We start from the raw sequence: 23,444 nt of genomic DNA, 5'->3' as shown, positions 1-23,444 counted from the left end.
AGCTGCACAAGGAAAGTGAAAAATCTATTTAAATTATTCTCATGCCAACATTAAAGTATGTGTAAGCTATATCATATTAGAGGTTTAACCAACAAAGGAATTTCTGGGACAGCCTTCCGGTTGACCTAGCAGAGACTAAAGAAACCTTAAAATGTACTATGATTTGTTTATGAAAGATTTACAGGGATGCAACCAGAAGAGATTATATCTGATGATCTGTGAAGATCCTTCCAGTCCACATAGCTCGAAATAAAGGTCTTCAACGTATTAAACCAAATAATTCCTAGCAAAATAATCCTAAGAATTTTATTACTGTCCTACTGTTTCTTCTTATAATATTTTTAAACCTACGCAGCAGAACACTGCACTGAAGAAACTGTACTGCTGACAGCAGGCACACTCTGGAAGCTTTAGCAACGGGGTCGAAGGCTTTCCTTCACATAGGAACATCTGTAAGATACTTCGTGACCAGCAAATTTCAGCTTTTCTGAAAAAATATTCAGCTGGAGGAGGGGTGGGGGAATCTATAATGAGTGAAGTATCTAATTGTTTTATAGGAAGTCAGACTGACACGCCAAAAGAGTCTCTTCTACCTTGAGCTATGCACATGGTGAATGGTCTCAAAAGCTCTCAGCAGCAAGAGTTAACTTTTAGACGTTCCTAGGGTAATTGCAAAAATTAATGAGACTGATCGTACCCTAGTTAGTGGTGCTGTCGGCAGCTTTGGCTGTACACCACCACACTTACTAAATGCAAGAACTTGCATATAACCGGGAATTTCCACCTGTGTAACTATTTCGGATAGCTATGCTGCTGCACACTTCTTCCACCTGGACACGTGTTCCAAGTCGGATGATTATTTTTGCAACAAGCTCATTGATGAATGAAACAAAATTCTGAGGACACTTGTCTAGCCACGTAAAAGTGTTCACAGCAAAGATGAACTGATAGAAAAATGTTGCTTTATGGTCTTCTACACAGTTAAGAGCTGCAGACTGAAAAAATAAGGTTGTTTCTAAAATTTGGAATCAGTGAGACTGTAGGAAAATACGCTGACATACAAGTTTTATGTAAAGACAGGAGGATCAGAGTAGCAGCTAAGTAGGAAAAAGAAAAAATGTAGATGTCTTCGAATCTCTGAGTTAAGTGTTTTTCAGTTTACTACAGAAGCAATTTTGTCATCGTACTGCTTCTATATTAATACAACACTATCAAGTGTGATTGCTTCATACACCACTGAAGAGAAAGGGATCATTTGTCTTACCCAGCTCTGGAAGCTCTTCAGGATCTAGCCTTTTAGATCTCAACTTTCTGGCCTCAACGATGCAAGTTGCCGCGTTGCAACAAGCCTGCGCAGACACTCCTGGGGCAGCAGTTCTGCAAACAAGCCTGTCCCAGGCACACAAGAATCAAGCACTTTGCTAACATGCACCTACTGTCATTCACCTCAGTCTATCAGAGTTCCTTGTTCTGGCTTGACAATACACACTGCGCACACTGACACAATGCCAGGAATCTGCGTGAAAACTGGTAAAAAGAAAATTCACAAGTGAGGAATCAGAAACTGTTAGTCCCCACGAACCCCTGCAAAACTAACTCTTCATACAGCTCTACCCATATATTTTGGTTACTCCTTAAGATCAGTTCAAGACTAGACTTGTATACACCATGTGGCTGCTTAAGGAAACTTGGGATTACTTACTACTATGACTTGGAAAAGCACATACGGACCTCTTGAAAAGGTTAATCACTTACTGTTCACATAATCCCCCTCTGTTTATAATCCCTAGAAACCTATTCCTAAATACTGCAGTTATTCCTTGACAGCTTTCTGCCCTACCCCATCCCTCCAGCATTCCACAGTCAGCATAAGGCTGTTTGGGTCTCTTCTGTTTTGGATTCACTCTCCCAATACGGACATCCTGTAAATCCACCTTCAGGATCACCTCTGACACTCCTAGCCGTCTCCCCAGACTGTGGAGTCTGTGAACAGAGAGACCAGAAAGTGGCTGTATTTTCTGAAACCAATTTTCACAAAACGTTCTTGAATAAATGGAAAGAGGGCTCCTGGGGTAAGAAGTTCTGCAATAGCAGAACAGGATATGCTCTTGTGACAAATATGATCCTCTTATTTGTCAAGTTCTATTCTGAAATACCTGGCCGATCTGGGTTTTCTTCCCGTCCACGTTCCCCTTTCTCTATTTCATTTCCATTACGCTGAAGTAGACCTTCTCCCAGTCTCCCACTGCTGGTAGTGGATTTCCAGCAACTTTGATTTCCACCATCCTTGAGCTTAAAGAGTTCTTCCTTCTCTTCTGTGTCTGCTACCGCTATGTATTTTTTAGATGACAGTAGCATTTCCCTTCAGGCTTCGCTTCACCAGGATGAGAAACCTAGATCTGACTTCTGTGTGTTCTCACAAACACATAAGAGCCGTACCTGGTCAGGCCAGAGGTTTTCCAGTTTCCACTTCTGTGTAGTTCAAGGACTTCTGGAGCCAGAGATCACATGTGTGTTTAACAGTCCAAAACAGACTGTTCCTTCGTGAAATCCCTTGCGAACCCACATATATCTGCAGCTACCACAACATCTTGTGATGAGGAGTTTCACAGCTTAACTTAATTTCCTTGTGTTTTGTATGTGCCACCTTCTAGCCTTACGCTAGAACTAATGTTCTGGTATTGGAAAAGGCAATGAGTTATATCAATCTCTACCTGCTTTTCCCAGTATACTCATGATTTTAAAAATGCACTTTGGTCACTTCTCTGACATCCTGAAGAATCCCAATCTTTCCAGTTGTTCTTCCTAAAATAGCTATTACATCCCTCTGATCATCCTATTTGCCCCTTTCTTTCTAGGGCATGCTAATCAAAATTGTGTATCATGTTAGACTGTGACACTGACTTCCCCACCCACTGGAAATGATCGCATCCACTGTATCAGAAAAAAATCACATTTAGTTTTTCAATTGCTACATTATGCTAGTAAGTTTAGTGAATTACAGGATGCCCAAGCCATTTGGTTTCCATGTCAAAGCAATTCTATCTGAGTTCCTGGAGTGTATGATATCACACTCTTCATAGCTGAATTTTTAGCTCTGCTACCCTACTCCTCTGAAGCGTTTCATCGCTTTCGCAATAACACCACCATCTTTTCCTGGAGCAGTAATCTCTCATTGTGGTTCTTTTATTCTCCCTCCCTTCTCTGTACTATGAGCATTACTATATTAATATTTTTCAAGACATTCATCAGTGTCAACCCTCCCAGGTCCCACCCTTCCTAAGTATTTCTACTCCCAAATCTTTACCAAATTCCTTTCTCCCAAATCCTGTACTAAGCCCACCACTGGTGACTTTCCATATGGCATCGTATCCTATACTGTCACATCAACAATTTTTCTGAACAGACAAGTAGTACAATAACCTAACCAAGAAGATACTTGATTCTTCTACGTGCTTCACCCAGAATTTGACATACCAGTAGTCCTCCTGATGGATCTGCCCGGAACAAGCTCACTCCTTCAGAAGGCCAGTCCCGAGAGCTGTGTCCCATCCTCCTCCTTGCTTCCAGCCCATGCACCACACCGGGCTTGCCTTGCCTAGCTGAGGCTCCTCCAACCGCTCCCTGAACGCAGACATAGTCCCACTTGCTACCCAGTCCCACCATTCCCTACATTCTCTTGTCCCAGCCTCCCCTCTCCCCATTTCAACACTGTTTTGCAACAGGCACATTTACATTTGGAGCAATATGAAAACACTTTAATCCTAGCTTGATCCTTATTGAACAGCAACCCCAGTTTTTAATAGCTATGAAGTATCAAGTTGCTTATCACCTCTGGCAAGGTTTAGTTCAGCTTGACCTTTGTATTCTTGCTTTACTCCTATATATGTATTTTAGAGGTCAAGGCATGACTGAGATACTGCCACGTCTGCTCATTTTCCATACCAGGAAGAGGCAGGTAGGTATCCTGCTCTGTAGAAAAGGAGCAGAGCTATCTTAGAAAGTGCCAGTTTTATCTGTTTTCTGTAAAACTGATTGCCCGTTGAGACTGCACCCCCACCCCAAGGAGTACAAAAGCCAGTACTAACCACAGTAAAACACAGCGACACAGCTTTGCAGGCAGTCTGAGAGCAACTCCTCTACCAGGACAGCAGCAAGAGAAAGATTTAATACGCAGGTGATGGAGGATTACATGGATCAGCGAGAGGCAGGTCAATACGGTAATTTTGAACTGAGGAACAGTTTATTTCTATTGCTTTCTGTATGTGAAAAGAAATACAGTTTTCACCTATGTAAATAACAAATACTACATAATCAAACGCTTAATCACTCCCACTGATGTAGAAACCTTGTTCTGTAAGTGACAGGTCTGTTCAGCCATCACTTTTGCCAGTGATGGCTCACTGAACACAGCTCCTTCATAAACACTGAGCAACTCTATGTAAAGAAACTCTGTCATATTTGGGAAATGACTAACACATACTAAGTTCTTTAAGGTACAAAATTCTGTCACCGTCCGTAATTTCGCAAACAGCTGAATGTCACTATTCTGGAAAAAAAAAAAAAGAAAGACGTTTCAATCTGAGTAAGCACCAATAATAGTAATTATGATGATGATAACAGCAACAACGACAAGACAAAACTACCTTTGCTTCTAACAATAAAAGGGGCTGGTAGGAAGCAAGAAAATAGCATTACGAAAGGCTGGACAAAGATACAGTGGCACTTTGGAGAGCCACGGCTGGACTTGCACTCGTGGACTGGGCCAATGTCATTGCACCTGGTATCCTGTCTCTGTAAGGGACCAGAAGCAGCTCAGACGTGCGTACAAGAAACAGGGCAAACTGACAGAACGTCTCACAAATGGGACAATAGTTTTCAGATCGGGGGGAAACCCACAAATGAAATAGCGGTCACTCCTCCTCTAAATTCTGAGCATGGATATGCTGCATTAATACAAGCACACCTGCAATGCAATACTAACTGAAAGCACACAAGCGCCAAGGGTCTCATCTCCTGTAATTAACTGAAAGTCTGTTTTCTCTTCACCATCAGTCTTTTGTTCTCTTCTGGTCAGCTTAATCAAGTATGGAGCTGTGTCCCAGTGGAAGTGCTACCTACGACTCAGAAGACATGTTTTGTTTATTCAGCTACATTAGCTCCTGCGCGTTGACTTCAGTTGTAAAAGCACGGCCCATACTCTGGATGCAAGAAAAGCGACAAGAACAGCCTCAGGTTTACAAGGGAAATGTTCCACTAAATGCATCCCTTGCTTACTAAACTGCTGCAGCGGGAGTGAAGTGTAATTCTGGAAATATGTTACACAACTCCTAGAAGTACAGGGTGAGTTTAAATACAGGAAGCAGTGGTTAAATATAGATGCATTGCACAAAGTATCTTCACCAAAAGACACTACTGTTCTAGCCACCAAACCACTGCTGGGCAAAACTCCTTGTACAGGAAAAGTTGGAAACAAAGCCTAAATTTTTTTTTTCCCCTTCATCATTAAAAGTGCATGCCATAGGAACTTCATTTTCTGCTTTCCAAGTTTCATTTCAAATGTGAAGTTTTAAACTGGCAGGAACAAGGAGCAGATTCAGACAACGACCTCCCAACTTCACAACGCTTAAAAGTTGCAATTTCCTAAAACTCGGCTCACCAAAACCCTCTTCATTTCTCTAAGCCACTAAAACCCACAGCGCGTACAGCTTCATTATGGCTTGCTTCTTTGTCTACATACACATTAAACATCCTCAGTATTCCATATTTTCAGTTTTTACAGTTCATGATGACTTTTTCCTAAGATTAGTCTAACACTTCCTTTTAAGTCATTCCAGTGTTTTGTTCTACCTTTCTATCCCATGGCGATTCACAGCACCTGCACTGTTGGGGTAGGAAAATACAACCTAGTGATTGTTAGAAGTTACGGTTTGATCTGGGTTGAAAATCTGAATGTTAACAGTCTGGTGAACTCATACAGCAAGAGCTGCCCAGCAAGTCAATCAATGACGCTGCATTACACCTGAATGCCTCTTTAGCTAACGCTCTCAGTCCCTTCCTTTCCGCTGCTCTGCTTTCGCTTCCCAGCTGATCTACACCCGTCCTTCCTCAGACAGCTCCATCTAAAACACTGCCCTTACGAGGACGGTTACCCTTTCTGGCTCCCCACTGAAGCATTCCAGTGCGCTGAGTTACTTCATCATCCAGATGGTTCCTTATTGACCGGCTACACAGTTTATACAACAAAATCAACTTCGACAACTCTTTTGCTTGCAGGGCACAAAACAAACAAACTAAGCTGGCCAACTTCTACTTGCGGGACTGGGATATGAGAAACAACTGAGACACAAGGTGGATGTTCAGAGTGATGGTAACAAGAAGGATTCAGAATACATTCATTAGGAAGGATAATCATTCAGCCAGTTTTCCTCAGACAGAGGAAGACCAGCGCTTCCTTCTAACCGGAACCCATCCATCTACAAACGTCAACATTATCAAGCCGTAAAAGATTTTTATTAGTGGGGACAAAAGAGGTAAACTCAAGCTCTAAGCAAATTCAGGTTCTGAACTCTCAGTAAAGCTGGAGAACGCACCAGCAATACATGTATGTGGCTGAGGAGGGAGTCTAAACAAACATACAGGCTAGGAGAAGCCATTAGCTTTCCTGACCTGACTTGTCACAGGGCTATTAAAACAGCAGAAAAAAAAATATCTCTAGACAGACATGCATAAAGGGAAACAGTTTATGTTTTGCCTTGTGTTAGACTTTCCAACAGAAAAGCAGACGTGTTTTCAGCCCGCTGAGAAACTCCACAGTTTACCGTGGAAAAATATAAAGTAAGTGCAGACGTGGATTACACTTGCTTGCTGACACAAAGCAAGGCTACTAGTCAATTTATAGTCAAAGATTCGAGGCAACTCCTAATTTAAAAATTCCAGTTTTAAAACACTTCCCACTAAATCACAGCCTGCGAGGATCCTGTCCTCCCAAACAGGAGATTTGCCAACAGCCTGTCCAAGGGAGCAGTCAGTAACAGCGGTTATAAATGCAACACACAGATCTCTTCCCCATTTCTTAAAAATAGTTTGGGGGAATACACATGGCGCTTTACCACTACTGAAAATACAAAACACAGTTACAGAATTAGATACCTGAACGTAATCTCAGACAAAGTAAACTCTTCTCACGAAAACCTGCTTCTGAACAAAGCCATCCGGAAGGATGACACCATGTAGCTTCTTGGGTATATTACTCACCATATCTGTAGCTTGATCTTCTTTCCTTGTAATTCAACAGTTTTAATCTTGAAGTCTATCCCTAAAATAAACAAGCACATAAATAAGTAATTAGTATTTATTTACAAAAAAAAAGCAGTTCCACATCAACTCAGAATTGCTGCAGACAGAACAGCAGCTTTTATTCTTCTTTTACTGAATCGTCAGGTAAACCAAGGATGTCCGAGTAAGCTGGAATGCAAGAGGAGCATGGCTACCAACGCAAACAGGGCCCTCAAAGGGTCTGCAACTGGTCAACGGACACCTTCAGCTAACATTGTTAGTGATCTGGCTTGTAAAGGCTTTTAAGTTTCTTGCTTATTTTTAAGAACGAAAAATAGCATGTTTTTGCCATTTTCCCGGAGAACTTCCAAAAAGAAGAGATTTGGGAGTTTAGGTATAAATTTAAACATCCTAAACAAAATAGCAAGCTTTCTGGTTTTTTTAGAAAGAGTCTTTCCCCAAAAATGATTAAACCACGATATTTTGCATATGCTGAAAAATGATGTGAAATATTGTGGTGAATTTTTTTTTTTTACGCTTATACCTAATCCTTGTGACACCACCATTTCAGAAACCTCTCAAAAAACCTGCCCCCCCGGATTCTCCTTTCCATTAATCTTGTTCAAGTAATCTACCTGTAAGAATAACATCAACTACAGAAATCTGAATGCTTGTTACCTGTTTAACATCACTCAAAGCGGCCAGTGGAGAGCCTACACCAGAGCGTGTGACAAGGCTCCAGACTATTAAAAACAGTCATCTCGCTTTTTCCACTGCTGAAACAAGCAGCAGAAGCCCTAAATAGTCTCTTGAGCTAAACAGGCACACGCATGGTTTATAGATAGTCAACCTCAATCTTCAATAATGTAAACAGAAGGGTTTAAGCAACACGAAGCTTTCAACCAGCAATAAAAGGCAAGTTATCAGCATAAGTTGGCACCCAACTGCCACGTCTCTTCGCCCGGGTCCATCCCTGCTCCAGCCTCTGACGTGGTACAAGCAAAGTCACGACTTGACAGAAGCGCGTAACCACGACTCTCAAAACTCAGAGTAAGCAGAGACCATCTTGACAGAGCATGAGTAAGGTTTTTACTTTTAATACCAACTAATACAAAATAATTCACGTGTTAATTTGTGGCAAAGCTGAAATGGTATTGCAAGGAAGTTAGTTAACTACACGATTTGCAAGGACTGACTGAAGAGGAGATGAAGGAGAGCTGTGCTGAGAAGACTTAGGAAAGAAGAAACTATCAAACTGAAGACAGATCCTTAGCTGAGACCAATACTGAAACCAGTATTTAGTATTTTCATTATTAGTTCTGGTGTAATAAATTGTCCTATCTGAAGTCTATTGCTTACAAAAGTGAGAGGCACTGTACAAAGGATGATTAAAATAAGAAACTGATAATCTCGAAGACAGAATAAAAACAAGGGATGGGTGTCAGCAGTACAAGATGCAACATTACATGCCTGTTACCTAAGAATTTCTTCTGTGAACCAGCAGCTGTTTTCACATGACAAAGGCGACAGACTGAAGGCTGAGATTACCGTTTTACTTTCACGGAGTAACTATAATCCAATGGAGAGGCAAGCCTAGAATTGGCAAATACAGTCTTGCAAGCACCCGGTGAGAGATCTCCATCCGAGGCAGGGAAACATGAACATCATTGTGTAAGACCTTGGTGAAACCTCATTTGTGCAATGTGTACAAACTCATCACTCTTCCCCAGAAGAGACGGGCTCAGACAGAGGCAGATGCCATGCAAGACAAGCCAGGATGAGGACCCCCCCACCAGATCCTCCATAGCAGAAGAGGCTTGAGGACCACGTCTTGTTTCAACCTTCTTTTCCCCGAATTGCCTACAAGAATTATTAGCACAGACTACATCCAGTGGAGCAGGAACACTGCAAGCCATCTTCTTCAAATGCTCTGACACTGATTAGAAGCCAGAGTTCTGACTTTCAATTCAAATCAGAGAAACACCGCCAACAAATCTTCTTGCTTTCCAAAAATCTGTTTGTATTTAGACTTTTTAAAAGGCAGCAGCTGCAATCACAAACTTCCCTCTTAAATCTACAAGGTCATTTTATACCAAGTAAGATTAAATAGAATTTATGAAACACACTATTATGTAAGAAGTCTACATGGGAAGTCTGCTTTAAACTCCACCAAGTCCAACTCCTTTTAGCTCTATATACAGCACACGCTACTTCATTTTAACATTGAAATATTAAATTAGAAAAATCTTTTTACATAAAAATCCGGATACCAGAGCCTCTCTGGGAAAGGCTACACAATTTTAGGGGGGGGGGAATGCCCCTCCCCACAGGCCTGTGTCATGCAGCGGAAGGAACGGGGACGGCACTCGCTAGATGGACACCTAGCATATATGCAGCCAAAAAGGAAAATGGAGAGTAACCCCTAAATGAATTCCAAATGCAGCTCCTCACAGAGCCTCTTATGGTTACAGAGTATTTCATAGACATGAACCAGAGTGTAAAGGGGCAAAATTCCCCATTTCTAAGGATTTAAAGCAGTACAGTGCCTGAAGGTCGAGGCTGTCCACTAATTCTAGGACGTCAGCTGGGGACCTTCAGACCTCTGTTTCAGGTCAGTGCTCCATTTTTTTCCAGTTAGCCAAAGCAGTACTTCATCATTCACGTTAAGTTAAATTTATGAATCAATATAGTTAGTATCATATGTATGTGGTTTGAAAAATAAACCCGCTGAACGATTAATAGCCAACATACAAAATTGCCCCAAATACACTTAACCGTCCCCACATTTTGCAGCATTTAACTAAGTTGTTTGCTACAACGTAGTGCTCCACAGCAACACTACTGAACAAATGAACACAGCATTTGCCAAAAGAGATAAATAAAAGTATTTTATACAGCGACACTTACTTTTAGGTTCTGCCCAGATAAAGCAGGATGTTTGACAGCCACTTTTTATGCGTTAAGATAAAGTAAGCTATTAACCCAGCCAAGGAAATTAACTCTTCTCTGCACCGAGAGGGACTTAGCTAACTCTAGTATTTGGGGATAAAATAAATCTCTAATCCCATGTTATACTCAGCTTCCACTCCAATTACAATATAATACTAGTTCAGCCTTCGTAACAGAAAGATTGTTATAAATAGCAACGCCTATTTGCCTCTAAATACTTTCAAAGTAGTTTTAACAGACTGGAAAAACTAGACTTCTGCGTCGCTACAATGCCCGTTCAGTTGTAGGTCTTTCCAAAGAAGTCGCCAGCGACACTGTGCCGGCAGAAACACAAAGGCTTCAGAGAGAACAGTTCACAGGTATGGGGAGTTTCCAGTAACATTAAGTTCAGGAAAGAGTTTAAGAGGGTAACGGGTATAAAAATTGAATGGCATGCAGAACGGACATATTACTATCACAGGAGGATAATGACAGAACTAATGAATTAAAGATGAGCACGAAATTACTCCCTTATTAAGTGTCGATAAGATATTCATCAACTTCAACAGGACAAACTGGAATTCACAGAAAAACCTGGAAGTATACTGCCAGCCTGTTAAACACTTGATGTAACTCCATGCTTTCAAATGAAAATTTGGAAAGGTTTGTTACGCTTCAGTATAGCTCGCACAGTTTAACAACGAAGTCTCCTTAAAGGCAGATCATCCCAGGTTTCTGGCTCACTTCTGGGTTTCCTTCCAATTTCAAGTCTTGTACCAGTTGCTAACAGCAACATATGGGCCCAGGCCTGACCAAAAACTGAACTCACGGCTTTAAAAAAAGACAGAAGCTATGTATGGATTCTTTAGGTTACTGGTCTTCGAGTATCAAGGCTTAAGAAGTACCATTAGTTGATCTCAAGGTATGTGCAAACAAGATCTGCCCTTACACAAATATTGAAAGTCACTTCTGCCTAGTCACTGTAAACACTCAGACCTCAGAAGCTGGAAGGTCAGCCTTGTGCATCAGGCCACTGAAGTCAAGCTCTTCCATCCCTACATCAGCAGAGGTTATTGTCAATGACTCCCCACAAAGCATTCCAGTTTTATTTGTGTAAGTTTAAATATCTGAATGTCTTGGTGAACACAGAACTATTTGCTCAACGGTTTTGAGTTTCCATTGCTCTCAGACGAAAGACATTAACGAAGACCCAGGACTTGTGTCAGCACAACAGTGAGTTTTAAGTCCGTAATCACTGCATCCAAACAGTTCTAGATCACTTTACACCTTTCTCAAGCCCCTGCCAAGGTTCTGTAAAGATCACTCTTCCGTTGCTAAATCACAAACCAACTCTTCTTGAAAAGTGAAAGACAGAATGCCATCAGTACAAGAGGGAGGGAGAAAAAGTTATTTTCCACTCCATTTCAGAGCTACAAATGATGAGCTAGCCCTTTTCAGACAGCACAAATTTTGTTTGCATTCTTTCCAAACAAAGACACCATTCAGCTCTGTGAGGACGCTGGGCGGAATGTAGGGCAAGAGAGGGGCAACGCTGCAGCGCTAGGAGCCTGACCGTCAACCTGCACGTCAAATCACCATCAAATGCAGACCATAAGCAGCATATAAATAAGCGCATTTTGTATGTCATTTGTTAGTAATTGCTTTGCAAATATACTTGAACAGCACTATGTATTTTCAATTTGGGAAAGAAAAGCAAATGTGCACAAATTCATACTCAAGTCTTGTGTCTTCAAGCTGCCCACCTTTGCGCTACAGGCTCCGGCAACAGCAAGTATTTTTCTTAACAGTGTACTTAAACTACAGCTATCGACACCCAAATTATCACAGCAGCGTTCAGGCCACATTCCAGTTTTCTGATGAGCACAGGGAGCCATCTGGGTGGCCCCTTTCGCCTGCATCCCTCCCAGGCAGTAATCCTGAAGAAGGCAGAGGTTCGCAGCTCGAGCTACAGCACTTTCTCCAAGGGTTTGGAGGTGCACCTGAACATCCCCCACACAATCCACTTCAAACAACTAAAGCAAGGTGGAGCTCTTGCAAGTGCCTTAATAGCCACAAAAGGATAGAAATCTTATCTTTACTGCCTATCTTTTTAGAAATTCCAGCGTAAGTAAAGAGCCTGACCAGGCAGAAAGAAATCTATCTGCTGTCTTTCTTTAAATTAACAACTTTCAAACTCACAAAGTCAGAAGAAACACAGAACGCAAAGAGTAAAAACTGTAACATACCTAGTTAGCACAAGAACACCATCACAGAAGCGCAGAGAAAATCTGTATCCTTCAGGTATGTTCACAGCTTACAGTAGGGCCCAATAAACAGCCCTAAAATGTTTTTATTTAAAAACAAAAAATGCAATAAAAGAAAACTTATCAACAGCAGGAAGATACAGCAATAACTAAGCCTGGAAGCTTTTAAAACTACAAAATTAACTTTGGGGCAGAGACCTTTGTAGAGCTTTGTCTAGTCTTTTTATACAACTACCTGATTATGAGATCCCTCAATTCTCGAGACAGATTTATAGTATTTTAAGATTTTCTTAAGCTTAACACCTTAATGCAGAAGATGACTTCTGAAACAAACTCCTAATCCAGATACTGCTTTATCAAGTTTATTAATGTCTAGAGCATAACACTAATAAAAAGGTGATTCCTCTAACCCCTTTCCAGTAACAACCTTTCCAAACATATCAAGCCCAGAATGATAAACTCTCCGAAGTCAACGTAAATCCCGCATACAAGCTTTAATACTTCCAAATGTTATTTTACTAAGAATACGCTGACATTAACACTTGTTATCAATGAAGTAGTTAAGATCAAATATTTTGTAAGAAAGCTTCGGATGTAAATAGACTTTCTCCTTCCAAAGTAAGCCCAACACAAGTGTATCAGGCAAGAGATGAGAGTTCTGGTTTTAATTAAGCTCTTAGTGATCTCAATTACTACTTAGGTCTTTCAAAATATTTATTCTACAAGGTATTCATACCTACACAGCATGAATAGACAACATTTCCAACCGCACTCAACATTTTAAGTACAAATACTGTTTTTCAGAGGCTTTATATGAATTAGATTTCTAAAGTTTCTCTGCCTTCTTCACACCTTCAGCACAGAACAAAGTCTCCACCCTGGGTTTTCCAGGTGTTGCACCCAATACTGGGATCTGGGACTTTGCTGAGACAATGCTTTGCACTTGGTGTGAAAGGTGTTCGAACCACAAGATTCAGACAGAAGAGTTAATTTCAGAGGAACGATCGCAAACCCCAGGCCAGGTGACCATTTTGTGCACAGGCACACTGGCGCAACTCGATTCCAGCTCTACAGACCTGTGCAGGTAGGATCTCTGTGGCATCTTCTTTCTCCAGATAAAATTGTAATACAACAATAAAAGGAGTCACTAGACAAAGTCTCAAACTCTTGCTCACTAAAGCAAGTCTGAATGAGATTATTAGAGAGACTGGGACAACGAAGAAACCTGAAAACCTGGACTACTTGGCTTCTTTTAAGCAGTATTGAGAAATTTTAGATCCAGGTAAGGAACTGATACTTTAGGTCATAACTACTTTCTCTAACAAGACATTTATTCATCAGGGGTGAGGGATTACATTGCACTTGAACTCTTCCTTGTCTTTAGCCCTGATCACGTGTAGCACGACCAGCTACTTGGGAAGGAGTGGGAAGAGGGAAAGGCAGTGTGACCAGCAACAAAAAACAAGCGATCGAATCAAAACGAGAAGCCTATCGATGCTTTAGAGTCTGACAAGCTGCAAGCACACAGTGCCCTTTGTCTAAACTCAGCGGGCAACACTAATTTTGCTCATCCTTTTGGAGGAGGATGTACAAACGGTTATCATGGCAGCTCCACACCTCTTGGTTTTACAGCACTGAACCTACCCTCCTCTCCAGCTTTCAAACACATTTAATCTCATGACTAAACAAGATAGCAACTAAGCAAATAAGACAGCTAGTCTTCCTCTTTCAGGAGAAAGCTCATTTCACATGCATGCTTATCTGCTGATTGTCTTTTGTTGATGTGTATGCATACATACAACACAGACACAGCTCCAGCCTCCCACATATACACACTTGTATGTATATCAGTTCTCGTATGTATCTTTTCTACACTTACGTGTGGCAATGAATTCTTTGAAGAAATGGAAGAAAATAGTATTGTTTAACACAAACTTCCACGTAAAACAAACAGCTCCCTTCTTGCTTTGGAAAGGTGAAAACCAAGACCACAGAATGCAAGTTCTGCAAAAATCACACAAGTCCTCAGGGCCCCCTTAGCGTCCCAGCCCCACCGGCCTCTTTCGTAGCTCTCCCGGAGAGCTGTAGTCGGCCACGGATCACCCACCACACCACTAACCTACCGCAGGATGCACAATCAGGTCAGACAGTCCGCACGGGCTACGGAGGCCTCAGGTCTGGACTATCTTTAGGTGGCTCATTTCAGATCCCGGGACCTCAGGTTTCACCCTGGTGCTTGCCCGTGCCGTGTTCTCCACCTGCAGGTGGGGAGCTGGGGAAGAGTGGGGGGAAAGGAAGGCGATGCATGGCCAAAAGCAAAGCTCTACACAGACAGACATACAAGTTCTGGTTAGTAGAGTTACAGCTGCGACCCCAGCGCCAGTTCCTCCCCTTACAAAAACCGGGGCAAGTTAATTCCGTGTCTCAAGTCCATTTTATCATCTGCATTTCAATAAAAGCAGCTAAGACAACAGCTCGAGACTGACGCATGGAGCAAGCTACACTCTCCAGCAAGACCTTTCCTTTTGTCTTGTTTTTCTTGACCTCACACTAAAACCTGCAAGTGCACCAACTACTGCGGGCGACTCCAAAAGCTGAAGGGACATTATCCACTACAAGCAAACACTGCTGTAAGACAAAGCAAAAATCAGACACCTATATAAAAGAAAATGAATAATAAATTTAATAATTAATAGGTTAATAGAACTTTTTTCAAAAACTAACAAGATGTTTCTGAACCTGCCTGTTCTGGTTAGCAAAGGGGAACAGGTGGGAGAAGAAAGACGAAAGGAGAAGAAAACTGTACCAGGTAGCAACCATCAGTCAGCGACTGAGTTATTCTTCTGCCTTCAAGGTAATTTTAGTTCCCCTGCAAAAACACAATTGTATATGCTAACACAGCAAGAAGCTTGCAAGTTGCTTTCCAAAAATTTAAGTTCAGCAGTGCTCATCAGAACACCACAGCCAGATGCGGATGGAGAACAGAGGAGGCAAACAGGTATCTCTCACCAGCTGCATACATGGAGCCAGGCAATCTGATTGCTGCTATTAGCCTAAGATAACTCCGTACAAACTGCTGCAAAACAAAGTAAATTATAAATAACATAGGGTACCCATTGCAACACAGATGACAGACAACACTTCATGGTTGTGTTAGACCATGTTGCAGATTCCCATTCATTTTAACTAAAGGCTACTACCACACTGGTCAGACCTAAAATCAATGCTTATTAAAAAAAAAAAGAAAAAAAAGACTTTCATTACAGTCTCCAAAGTTACGATGACTCAGGACTCCTATTCAACTGCAGGCTAGGGAGCACCTACATAACTTGTTCAGACAGAGCAGCCCAGTGCCAGGACCGGTGAGCAGAGCCTCAGCAGTCGGAGCAAAGGGGCCCCAGAAAATGGATCGGGGCAGTGCAGGACTCCCAGAGCCACCACCTAGAGAAGGCTACGGGGAGAACCAGCAGCAGCCCCCCAGGACCAACACGGAGGGTATCAGGAATCACAGAGCAGGTGACACTGAAATGGCCTCTTGGCTGTCTTTGCTGTCCTCTTCTAAACCTTTAATTCCATCATTTTTGACATTCAGTGACCAGGAGTGTAACGAAGTACTTGAGATATGAGCAGACTATGGATTTATGCAGTAGTAAAACAGAAATTCAATGAATTCATGTGTTTTAGTGTTTCATCTTCTCTGCACTAAGATTTTCCTAGTGCAGAGTGGGCAAACTAGAGCAGCAACACAAACTCACTCTTCCGGCTCTGCAAGGTTTCAGGTCGTGACAATTCAGCATTTGCAGAGCACCAGAAGTTGCATCCAAATAAAGTAACACATACCTTACGTGAAACCTTGGGAAACGTACACTTAGTTAATTCTAGTAGTCTCAGAAAGTTCCACAACAACTGGGTAAGAGAAAACATCCATGAAGGTACGTGCCCTGTTTGGGAGCGCAGTTTTGATAGAGCTAGGCATAGGAGGACAACGGTAACAGAAACAAGTGATTTACTTACTTTAATTCCACCAGCCACAAATGATGAGGTGATTAGTGTTACTCCCCCCCCCCCCGCTCCTCTTTCCTACACATCCAGTCACTGGTGTCAATCCTCCCACCCTCAGACTGAGTCTATCACCTAGAGGCCTCTCCTTTCCCGAAGGACCTTCCCCAAGTGCTCTACTAGTCACCCGTTCACTAAACAACCCATTGCATACTTTGTTTTAGTATCCCCATGACCTATCACTTGGGTAAGCACTCACTCCTTTACGTCGAGATCACCAGCCTCAATCCATACCACCTTGAGAGCAACGGCTACACAGAACAGTGTTTTCTTAGTAACATTCACAGTAACAAGCAGAGAAACTACGGGGGGAATAGCTGTATCTTCGACTGCTAGGGATCCACAGTAACTGAAGTATCCTGAAAATTGGTATTTTTGTAGAGCAGGTATCAAGAAAAGTAATTATGACCACATCTCTCCCACCGTAAAGATAAGCTAAAGATTCTTAACCAGTGATATTTGCTAGTGCAATGGTGTGTACCTTAATAAACCACTCATTTAATTCTAGCATCTATTTTTAGGAATGCAGTAGATTCTCAAAATCCAAACAATCCACTTACCTTTAGCTTTTAACACAAAATTTGCTAAACTAGAGATTCTTTAAAAAAAATGTACTTCCTTATCAATAGACTGATCAAGTCCTATCAGCCCCTCCTAGTGACCCCCATGGCTCTTTCCTGAATCTTCAGCTTTTCAGTATGATTTTGTCATATCTTTATAAAACCGTCTTTGCAGGCTAAGTTTCACTAATACCGTATCAATATAGCTAAATTCCAGAGTTGGTAATGTAAGGGAGAAGGCAGGACATGAGCAGTGGCATTGTTGCCAGATTGTCTCCTACCAATTAATCTATTCTTAACGAAGCAGATGACAATCCTGCGAGACGGCAGCTTCTTAGTGTGACCTACATTCTTCCATTCTAGATGCCTGCATTTGTTGTGCTTTCAAATGCTGCCACACATCACGAACAAACAAGCAACTGCAGTAAGACTCAGCGTTGCAGGGACATTTGATTTATGCAAATCAACACTGACTAACTGATATGGGGGACTCAGCTGAATATTCATTTTGGTGACAAATCCAGTCCTGTGGCTTATATCCCCCCAAATATCTGGCTTAATCCCCCCCAGACAATAGAAGGCCATTGTTATCCAGCCTGACCTCTTATCTGGGAAAGGCCGCATACTGTGAATTCATTCACATCTTCACTGTTTGCAGAAACGGGGGATCCTCACGCTGCACTGCTGCTTCCCCATCTGCAATTGCCTCGCCGGAGTTTTCCAAGCAGCCTGCCTCATATTCCACCCGCAGCCACCAGCCAGTTCAGAGATGAACAGCAATGTTCAGAATTACCGGATTCAGAACTGCAAGAGTGAGGACACTTTCCCAACTTGAAATTCTTTTTGAAGTGTTCCTGTTTCCCTTCAAAGCAGCAGTCAAGTTGTAAGCTTGCAAGCTTCCTTTGTGCATCAATTCGTTTCAAGGATATATATTAAATCTAGGTCAAGACTACAGCCCTCTAGTGCACCAAAAATTTTCTCTCATTACTAGCTTCACTTGAAACCTCCTCAAAGGATCATTCTTCAGAGATTTATATTAAAATCACTAGCTAACACCTACATGTTAATTCTGGAGTAAATCATCACAGAAGTCAATACTGCTACCAGAAATTCTTTAAGAGCACTTGGGGCCAGTATTAAAAATAAAAAATCAAATATTCAAGGAGACCGAGGTGTTGTGAATTGTCTGTTCTCCATACACCAGGTTGCTGCACCTACAGAGCAACTGTGACCTTCCACCCCTCCACTATTCTTGTCACCTATATTTAAAAAAATCAATCATCTTCAGAAACAGCTCTTGAGATCTCTTTTGTTCCACTTTACTCCCCTCCAAGAGAGAGAGAAGACCGTTACCTTGCCACTATGCACTGGATATTTGCAGACGTAACTCTTTATATTAGCTGGAACACAAGCAGTAAGACTTTTCTTTTTTAAATACAAATTATGTCCACGCATTTAGGTCCCAGAAGCCACAAGGCTGTAAGGAAGCGAACAGTATCAACATGTCAAGAATTCCATGAAGCTGCTCCTCCTCAAGTGGCATTGTTCAGATGTTTAATAGATTGACTACAACGTGAAGTGCTGTTCATCCCCATACCTGGAATTAAAACAGCAAATTCAAATAATCAGAAGGTAAGAAAGGCACCAGTACCATTCAGCACACAGTCGGAGTTGAGGTCCCATCACACGTACCCGCTCGGAAGGCATTTTAAAATGGCACTGCCTCATTCAACAATGACATGGACAGCGATTAACTAAGAATTTTATGTATCTCTCAAGTTCCCGCTCCCTTACTCCATCTACTGCATACATTTAGATATTGATCTGTAAACTAAAAAGCTACTGATGACATTTATTTGCAAAGATGAGTAGAAAATACAACTTTCCTGTAAAGTGGAGATAATGACTCCTCCAAGGGAGGAACTAAGATACATGAGCTTAAAAACGTTAATTAGAGGTGCCTGACGGGAGGTCTATAGGGAAAGGTGTCTTAACAAACTAAAGCTGCAAGAGCTCAAAACAACCTGGTTTCTAGCAACCTTTCCTTGAGAGGCATCATGTCCTCCTCCACATTCAGAGGGAGTGACAATGGCACAGGCATTCATGCCTCAGCAATTCAAGCCACACTTTTGGGTGATTAACAAATGCACCACTGGTGATTTAAATTGACGGAGACGGCTGAGGCAGTACAAGAGAACAACATGGTTTTCTACCTCTGGCAAAGCAGCAGGGTAGGGGACTTTGGCCGAGCTCTTTACCTGCCGCAGCTATGCCCGTGGACCCTCCAGGGTATTAAACGCTGAACAGCATACTATGGCCACATCCAGCAGCGAGTCAGCTGATGGCAAGGGAAGTTCCCAAGACCAGAACTTCAGCCAGTGGGCTACGTGTTTGTGGCACGGTTTTGATCTCATGGTTTTGATTTGAGAGCTAGCACTCTCCATATCAGGGCCTGGGCAAAGTTCAGGAGATAACCAGGGCAAGGACCATTTCCCAATAAAATGGATGCAGGCACTAGGTTCTGGACATCAAGTGACAGCCATTTCCAACGGTTAAGAATCTGGCACATTTAACTTAAGCATCAATTCAGTAGACATGTTCAAATGTCAGCTGCCATGAATTTTGCGTGCAGTGAGTCTACCTGCCATTCATGCCAAGCAGACTAAAATTGAGATCCCAGACAATGACGAAGGTTCAGAGAGTCTCACTTTGGTGCAAGTAACGTACGACAGGGACGGAAGCCATTTCTCGGGACAGAAGCCATTTCTCAGGCCAGAACCAGAAGCCTTCTCATCCTCTCCTCCCCCAGCTGCCTTCATCTCATTTATAAGCATTAATGCGACTTTTGCCTAGTGGAGTCTAAGTATACGTGTTAGACAGTCCTCAATATAGCATGCTGCACAGAAAGATCTGAGGTGGCCATAGAAAGCAAGCAGATCAACCGGTGAGGGTCCCACAGGATCTCTCTTCACTTAACCACATTCCCTCCAGGGAAGGAGTTTCAGAAGTCATGTGAAAGTACAGTTCAAATTTACATGTAAAAAAACCTCTGCTCAGAAGGAAAACTAAAGCTTCCTGTTGACACCACCTACGCTGCCACTTAGGTCTGTGAGACCACGCACAGTTTCAACACAAGCAGTTACTTCTTCCAGAAAAAAGAAACTTTATCATTTTGTTATTCCAGCAGCTAAACCTTACACAAGGCTCCCACAAACAAAACAAAAGAAAATGAACAAAGGAACTATTTTAGTGATATTTTATGCATACCAAGAGACAAAAGAGACAATAAGGTTTTTATTCACAAGGTAGTAAGGAAAAAAAAAAAAGGGAAATGAAGCTCTAGCAAGAAACAGTGCTTACTTCAGAGTTGTTCCCATGCAGCAATAATCTCTGCTTAGTGTCAGTTAATTCCAGGTTTGAGGGCTGATTTAATGCTCTGCCATTACATCTTTCATTTTCTAATATACCCAGTAAACTTCTGGCCCAAGTAGCAGAGTTCTGCCAGCCACCTTTACCAGCACGTATTTTCAGAGAGGGCATCACATGAAGCAGCCGTATCTCCCTGTGAATCCCGTTGTCAGTGAAGCCCATTAGGTCCCATACCTAAAATCATGGCAGGGAAAGGTCTGGACTCCAGAAAGCCAAAAGTCCACACACAAGTGCACAACTAATTGGAATTCTACTTTAAACCACCAAGGATGTGCGCTAAGTATGTTCAAGTACAATTACAGCCGATTATATCATTTTTCACACATCTTAGCCTACTTATGCTGTATTTGTTAGCTAGAAAATAAATACAGTACATGAATCTGCTTTCCACATAAACCGCTTCTATTTATGAAACAGTAAATTTGTCACTACTTCCTGTTACAGTAATTTTGTCCTCAAGTTACATAACAATAAAATTCAGGTTAACACTTACCCTGGCTAATTTATACTCAGCAGATTGACAAGACAGGTAACAACATAAACAAAGGGAAGTAGATTCATTCAGGAAAAGCATTAGCTTGACCAAAGAGGCAGGTACTGTGTCTCAGAGGTCACTGAAAAGATTCAACCGGTCAACCCGTTATAAACAGTTAGAAGCTCAAGAAGAGCCCAGAAGCTCTCTGCCTTCCCAGCTTCCGTAACGATGACTTACTGCAGTGCAGAAACTCAGACCAGTTACTTCTTGTTTCGATAATTAAAACTCCTTGCTGCTAGAACTACCAAAGAAAGGAAGGAGAGACCATCACTTACATTTTCAGACCAGGCGACTTGCTGGAACGGACACTTTCCGTTGAACCCACACACCTACATTTGATTAGTTTCAGCCACACCAGCAGATGAAAGACACGAAATACGCTGAAATATACTACCTCTGCCCTCAGAGGTACTATACAAGGATTTCAAACTTTTAACAGCAAAACTGAGGGGTCAGAGATTCTCCAATTGTTTCCAAATAGATTTGACATTTGTTTGCATGATGCAGTCCCTATCAATATTTGAGAAATGAAAGCTTGTAATGCTTTACACACTTCACAGTATGTCTGAAGTTTTTCGAAGATTTTAAGTGAATGCAGTTTTATGAGGGCCAGGTAGTTACTGCACTTGGACTTTTAAATGTTTTCTCTGGTGCAACAGTCTACGAGCTGCCTTTTACAACTCAATGAAAAGAAGGCGCATGCTTTTAAGTGACTACTTACTGCTGGAAAACCAGGTTTCTTTCATTACAAACAGAAAATATTACCATTATTTATGAAAGTACCCTAACTCGAGCTACCTAGACTACACCACAGCAGCAAGTTTTGTCATTGTTGGCATTAGATACATGTTGACATTACTAAAGCACCAAGCACTGCAGTCTAAAATGCTGTCGAAGCATTATTCCCATTTACAAGAGGGTTGGAGATAAGCTGTGACCCAGCCCTTTCTGCGTAAAATTTTCAATATGGAATTGCTGGTTAAGGACACACCTATTATTTCCTACACAGACTCCAAAGAATGGCATTGTGTCTAGTGTTAAATATAGTATCTTCAACTTTGAAGCTCCGTTGCTTGTGCTACATCTCTGCAATTTAATACGTATTTAACTGAAGCAGTTGCCATATGATTTAGGATGTTTTCAGCTACTGTCAACTTATACATATACTCCAATACCTAAGTTTCATAAAAAGCTTTAATTTATGAACCTTTCAGCATCAAGAAACACAGAGACTTCACAGAGTCAAAGTACGGCAGCAGGTATTTATCTTCAGTTTACACCAAGTTCTAGGAATCTGAAGACAATTTCCACACCGCAAGCATCAGAGCTATAAGGCACAGCATGACCACGAAAGTTCCTCCACCTTCCTACTCTTGGAGGAGATCAAGTATTATACCACCAGATGTTTCCACCCAACCTCTGTAAGTTCTCCACTGAGTGAGATGATGAACGGCAGTGTTGTCAAGCTAATTAGCAGGAAAAAAGATTGAAGGGAAAAAAAAAAATGTTTATTGCTACAATATTGCCCAGAAGCATCACATTTGTCAGTAAGTCTTATCACCTTTTTCAGCTATTACCGATACCGCAACACTCAAATTGAACATATAGAAAGAGCCTGGGAAACAGGAATTATGTACCTTTGAAAGCATGGGAAAAAAACCTGGAAGAATGTCACACAACACGCCTAGAATCAAGAGTTATTGCTACCCCAAAACATTGGCCGCTCCCAAGGCAGCACTGGAGGCCGTAAGACTTGTCTGGATTCTTTAGTTTGCCGTACGCTGCAACAAGGTTAGCTACACCTCATCTGCAAGAAGAAAAAAGCCTCAAGCTAGCACCTTGCCAACTCTCAGCTCCAGTGAAAAGGCATTGTGCCTCAAGACAATGGGAATAGATGCTCACTTGCAGGGCACCGCAGAGACTCCTGGTTTCAATTCTCATGGAGTAAACCCATTTGCCTTTGCACTGAAGGGAGCCAGGAGCGGTCACACAGTCAGCCATGCTGCCTCCGCAAAGGACCTGCGCTAGCTCCCTCTATCCCACATCCACTCTGCAGGCATCCAACTACAATATTGAAAGGGACTATGTTACAAAACGACATCAGGATTTACACAGAAAGAATGGAGGTTAAAGAAGAGTTTTACCAATAGCTGCACCAGCAGCACCGTAAGTTACAGGGTGAGAAACCGCAATGCTGACAGCAACTCTGACCAAGAGGTGCCTGCTCGGAGTTTGGCAGCAGTGCTGAAGCTCCTGCAAAAGCCAGATGAGGAGCACCTGAACTTGCTCTGAGCAAGACATCACATGCCCTCTTTATCAGTTGTTTCTTCTACCTTTTAAGAAACTACTTTGTTAGAAACTCTTTACAAAGCTGGTGGCCAGTATCTAATG

At 42.0% G+C, this 23,444-nt stretch overlaps 1 protein-coding gene across 1 annotated transcript in view; it reads right to left on the bottom strand.

Moving 5' to 3' along the window:
* The window catches only part of RAB10 (RAB10, member RAS oncogene family), a 49,245-nt gene that overhangs the window by 17,234 nt on the left and 8,567 nt on the right, over window positions 1–23,444 (bottom strand). Inside the window, exon 2 of the mRNA XM_009332342.1 lies at window positions 7,258–7,318. Coding sequence (XP_009330617.1) covers window positions 7,258–7,318 — 61 coding nt within the window. The remainder of the gene's footprint in view (window positions 1–7,257; window positions 7,319–23,444) is intronic.

This window comes from Pygoscelis adeliae, unplaced genomic scaffold (genome assembly GCF_000699105.1).
Source record: "Pygoscelis adeliae isolate BGI_AS28 unplaced genomic scaffold, ASM69910v1 Scaffold89, whole genome shotgun sequence".
NCBI classification, from domain to species: Eukaryota; Metazoa; Chordata; class Aves; order Sphenisciformes; family Spheniscidae; genus Pygoscelis; species Pygoscelis adeliae.
Note: the sequence above shows the minus strand (reverse complement) of the source record. Positions and strands in the feature narration are given on the sequence as shown.